The sequence below is a fragment of the Theobroma cacao genome, chromosome 5 (assembly GCF_000208745.1).
Source record: "Theobroma cacao cultivar B97-61/B2 chromosome 5, Criollo_cocoa_genome_V2, whole genome shotgun sequence".
Classification (NCBI taxonomy): Eukaryota; Viridiplantae; Streptophyta; class Magnoliopsida; order Malvales; family Malvaceae; genus Theobroma; species Theobroma cacao.
This window is the reverse complement of record NC_030854.1, coordinates 35,853,832-35,858,215: the sequence shown is the minus strand read 5'-3', so window position 1 is coordinate 35,858,215 and position 4,384 is coordinate 35,853,832. Positions and strand designations below refer to the sequence as shown.

Here is a 4,384-nt window from a genome sequence, read left to right as displayed (position 1 = left end):
GAGAGGAGGAGAGAGAGAGAGAGAGAGAGTGGAGTACACACTTTTCAAAACTGAGAGTAGGATTGTTTTGATCTCAAATATTACAAGTTGGAAAATAAAGGTGGGATGTTTCCTAGAATGAATGGATGAAGCAAACCAAACTAACCCAATATGTCAAGCAAACCCCCACCACCTCCCAAGCCAAAAGTAATATCAAAACATACATAACCTTACATACATCCATCATCATCATCATCATCATCATCAAAACTAGAACTTCTCTCCTCTCTTTAAAACACAAGTTGAACCCGTCTTCCAATCATTTTTGTCCTCCGGGAAAGACCTGTCTTAATTTATTCCTTCAAGAGAGAGAGAGAGAGAGAGAAAGAGAGAGGGATTGTTAGAAACTCTCTCTTCTTCCTTCCCTCTTCTCTGTTTCTCTCGGAGTTGTTCTTCCTTATGTATGAAAAGAAAGTTGAAGAGGGTCGAAAAGGGTGATCTTATTGAAGATAATTTGTGGGGTTTTGGTGGGTTTTTGAGATTGTTAAAGTTTTGCATGGTTAAGATGCTGGGGTGTGAATGCTTTTGTTGGCACAGAGGAGGTGGTGAAGAGTTACCTTTGCCTCGGCCTCAGCCTTTCTCTTTGCCTTCTCCAATTCCAGAATGGCCTCCAGGTATCCTTTGCTTTTTCTATGGAAGCCAAAAGAAACAAAACAAAAAACTTTAATTCTTTTTTTGTGGGTTAATTTCCTTGCTTTTATCTTCTTCTTGGCTTCCTTTGAAAATATTATGATCACTTGAGATATGGGTTTTTTTCCCTTTTCCCTCCTTTTTGTTGGTTCCTCTTTTAATTAGGTACTATGGAATGTGAAAATTTTTAGCTATTTATTGGGATAATTGCGGGCAGTTTTAAAGGGGAAAAAAAAAAGGAATTTCAGTTATCTAAAAAATGGAAAAAGAAAAGAATTTTATAATATATTTATCCTATAGTATACATCATATTATAAATCAATATAAAAATGTAAACACTACCAGAATATGCTACCTCATATGCCTCTGGGCTTTGGGTTTCTCTCTCTTACATTGCATAAATGTATTTTATTGAGGGGGTCCCAATATCTGCTTTGGATTGTTAAAATTAATGGGCCATTCATGCATTGGAACTTTGGATAGATTTTTTCCCCTCTAAACCTCCTTTAATCTTTTGATCAATTCTAATGCCTTGAAATTTTCTTATTTTCCAACTTTTTTTCCATTGTTGAGGGAATTATTTAATTCCATTTTCTTCTATTATTGTGATACCCCAATATTAATTAAAAGAGAAGCCACATGAATGTTTTTTGGTGTTTTTCGATGCATATTTTTACTCCCAATATTGCTGGCACTATTTTTCTTTTTAAAAAAGGGTTATTTCTTGTTTCTAGAGAGCATGAAATTTAATAGGTCAAGTCCACAATAGTGTTGTTGTTGTTGTTATTATAATATGTTATATTTTGGTGAATTATTAAAGCAATATCTTAAGCGACTTGTACATGAAGTTGGTCAACATTTTTATTGTCAAAAATATTCGAGACAGCTTGAAAGGTGGAAGTTTGCACAGGATTTGGCAGTTCAAAATTTTGAAAGCTATAAGTTTGTTATGCTTGACAGAATTCTCTTTTCTGAAAGAGATTAGCATATAATTCTACCTTTTATATATATTTATATATTGAATTTTTTGGTTGTTAATTTGTCTAAGCTTGGAGGTGTAGGTGTCCTTTTCCCTTTGCTTTAAAGAAAGTAAAAGCTTGATGCTTGCTTTTAAAATCACCATATTTCCCCTTAAAAAGGGTAATACTTGCTAGGCTAAGCTTGGTTGTTTAGCTGCCAATTTGTTGATAATTGATAGCTAAAAACAAGCAAAGTAATATTCCTATAACTTTTTTATTCAAGCAATTGATAAGCTTACCTACTTCATTTAATCATTTTATGGTAGTTCTGCTTTCAAACATCATGACTCTGTATGTTGACTCACTTTTGATAATGATGTACTACCATGTTCTCAGGTCAAGGATTTGCTACTGGAAAAATAAACCTAGGAGAATTAGAAGTGGTTCAAATTACTAAGTTTGAGAGTGTTTGGAGCTGCAATTTGTTGCGTGGTAAATCGAAAGGTGTCACATTTTATAAACCTGTGGGGATTCCGGATGGATTTTTCTGTCTCGGTCATTACTGTCAACCAAATGACCAGCCACTGAGAGGGTATGTTCTTGTCGCTTGTGAAAGGGTAGCTTCCAGTACAGAAGTTTATTGTGACTATGACTCAGATTCAGACCTTCCAGCGCTCACAAAGCCTGTTAACTATTCATTGATTTGGAGCACAGATGCACATGGTAATGGTTGTGGTTTCTTCTGGCTGCCAAACCCACCAGTGGGTTATAAAGCCATGGGAGTTTTGGTTACCGACACGCCAGAGGAGCCTAATGTGGAAGAAGTTAGATGTGTTCGAGATGACCTTACGGAGACTTGTGAAATTAGTGATACCATACTTGCCAGTGCTTCAAACCCATTTCAGGTTTGGAACACGAGACCATGCAGAAGAGGAATGTTTTGCAAAGGTGTTTCTGTTGGGACATTCTTCTGCAGCACCTACTTTGTTTCTGAAGAAGAAGAGTTAGAGATCTCATGCTTGAAGAATCTAGACCCCACACTACACGCGATGCCAAATCTAAACCAGATTCATGCACTCATCAAACACTATGGTGCAACAGTTTTCTTTCATTCTGATGAAGATTGTATGCCGTCATCAGTTCAATGGTTTTTCAAAAATGGAGCACTTCTATATGAATATGGTAACCCTAAAGGTGAACCTATTGATTGTTGGGGTTCTAACTTGCCCAGTGGAGGGACAAATGATGGCACATTTTGGATAGATTTGCCTGCAGATGATTATGCAAGAAATTATGTAAAGAAAGGAAATTTAGAGAGTGCAGAGCTCTATGTTCACGTAAAACCAGCGTTAGGAGGAACATTTACTGACATTGTGATGTGGATATTTTGCCCCTTCAATGGACCAGCCAACCTTAAGATTGGGTTAATGAGCATACAAATGAACAAAATTGGGGAACATGTGAGTGACTGGGAACACTTCACTCTCCGGATAAGCAACTTCACTGGAGAACTGTGGCAAGGATACTTCTCACAGCATAGCGGTGGTGAGTGGGTTGACGCTTTCAACTTGGAATTTATTGAAGGTAATAAGCCAATTGTTTACTCATCCAAACACGGGCATGCTAGTTTTCCACATCCCGGGACTTACCTGCAAGGGTCAGTTAAACTTGGAATAGGAATTAGGAATGATGCTGCCCGAAGCAAATACTATGTGGATTCAAGCACTAGGTATCAGATTATTGCAGCTGAGTATCTCGGGGATGGAGTAGTTACAGAACCATGTTGGTTGGATTACATGAGAGAGTGGGGTCCTACCATAGTATATGATTCAAGATCTGAACTAGATAAGATAATTAATCTGCTGCCATTGTTTGTTCGATTTTCAGTGGAGAACATCTTTGACCTGTTTCCGACTGAGCTTTATGGGGAGGAAGGGCCAACTGGACCAAAGGAGAAGGATAACTGGGTAGGAGATGAAAGATGGTAGCCGAAGTTTCAGCTTATATACCTTTTCACGACCGTCCCTGCTTTCGAGTGTACAGTCATACTGGCATGGTTTTGGTGTATTCATGGACCTGCAAAAGCCGGATTAAGCAGATTGCTTTACCGTGTAAAGTTGGCAGAAACGGTGATTATATTTCTTCTTTGAAAACAAAGGATGCACTCATGCTCCTGTCATAATTTGGTTTGGGGACAACACCATTGACATTCATGTGTCAATTTCAGAACATCACATTCATGTGTCAATTTCAGAGGTTCTATGCGTCTACGCAGCATGCTTCTCTTACTACATACAAATTCGTCGAGGTGCATAGAATGTAGCTTCTGATGCAACTGGAGCGCTCGCATCACAATGATAAAGAAGTCATAAGTAACATAAAAATTCTGCATTTGCCATTCATTCTAGTGATTCTTAAATATGGTGTTATGCTTGTAGCTTCTGTGATAGTGCTTTTGCTTGTAAGTGACTTGCAGATATGCCATGGAAATCTATGAATTTGATGTGCAAATTTGAATTTGAAAAAAGGGCAAAAAGAAAAGCTAAAGCTCTCAAGAAATCTGTCGTGTTTGGTCAATTCTTGTGATTGTCCCTGTTATTTTCCATGTCTTATTCACCAATAAAGGTAATGCATAAGATGGCTGTGCTGTTTAGTTACCTTTTAAAATTATATAATATAATCACAAATGGTTATAAGCTCTAAAATCTGACATATTGATACCATGTACAGTATAACCCTTAAGGATGGACCAAGAC

General features: G+C 37.5%; 1 protein-coding gene across 1 annotated transcript; it reads left to right on the top strand.

The window, feature by feature from the left end:
- On the top strand, window positions 267–4,270 carry LOC18600037. Its single transcript, XM_007030287.2, has 2 exons — window positions 267–653; window positions 2,025–4,270. The coding sequence occupies exons 1-2, from the start codon at window positions 443–445 to the stop codon at window positions 3,614–3,616; spliced, it is 1,803 nt and encodes a 600-aa protein (XP_007030349.2). The 5' UTR covers window positions 267–442; the 3' UTR covers window positions 3,617–4,270.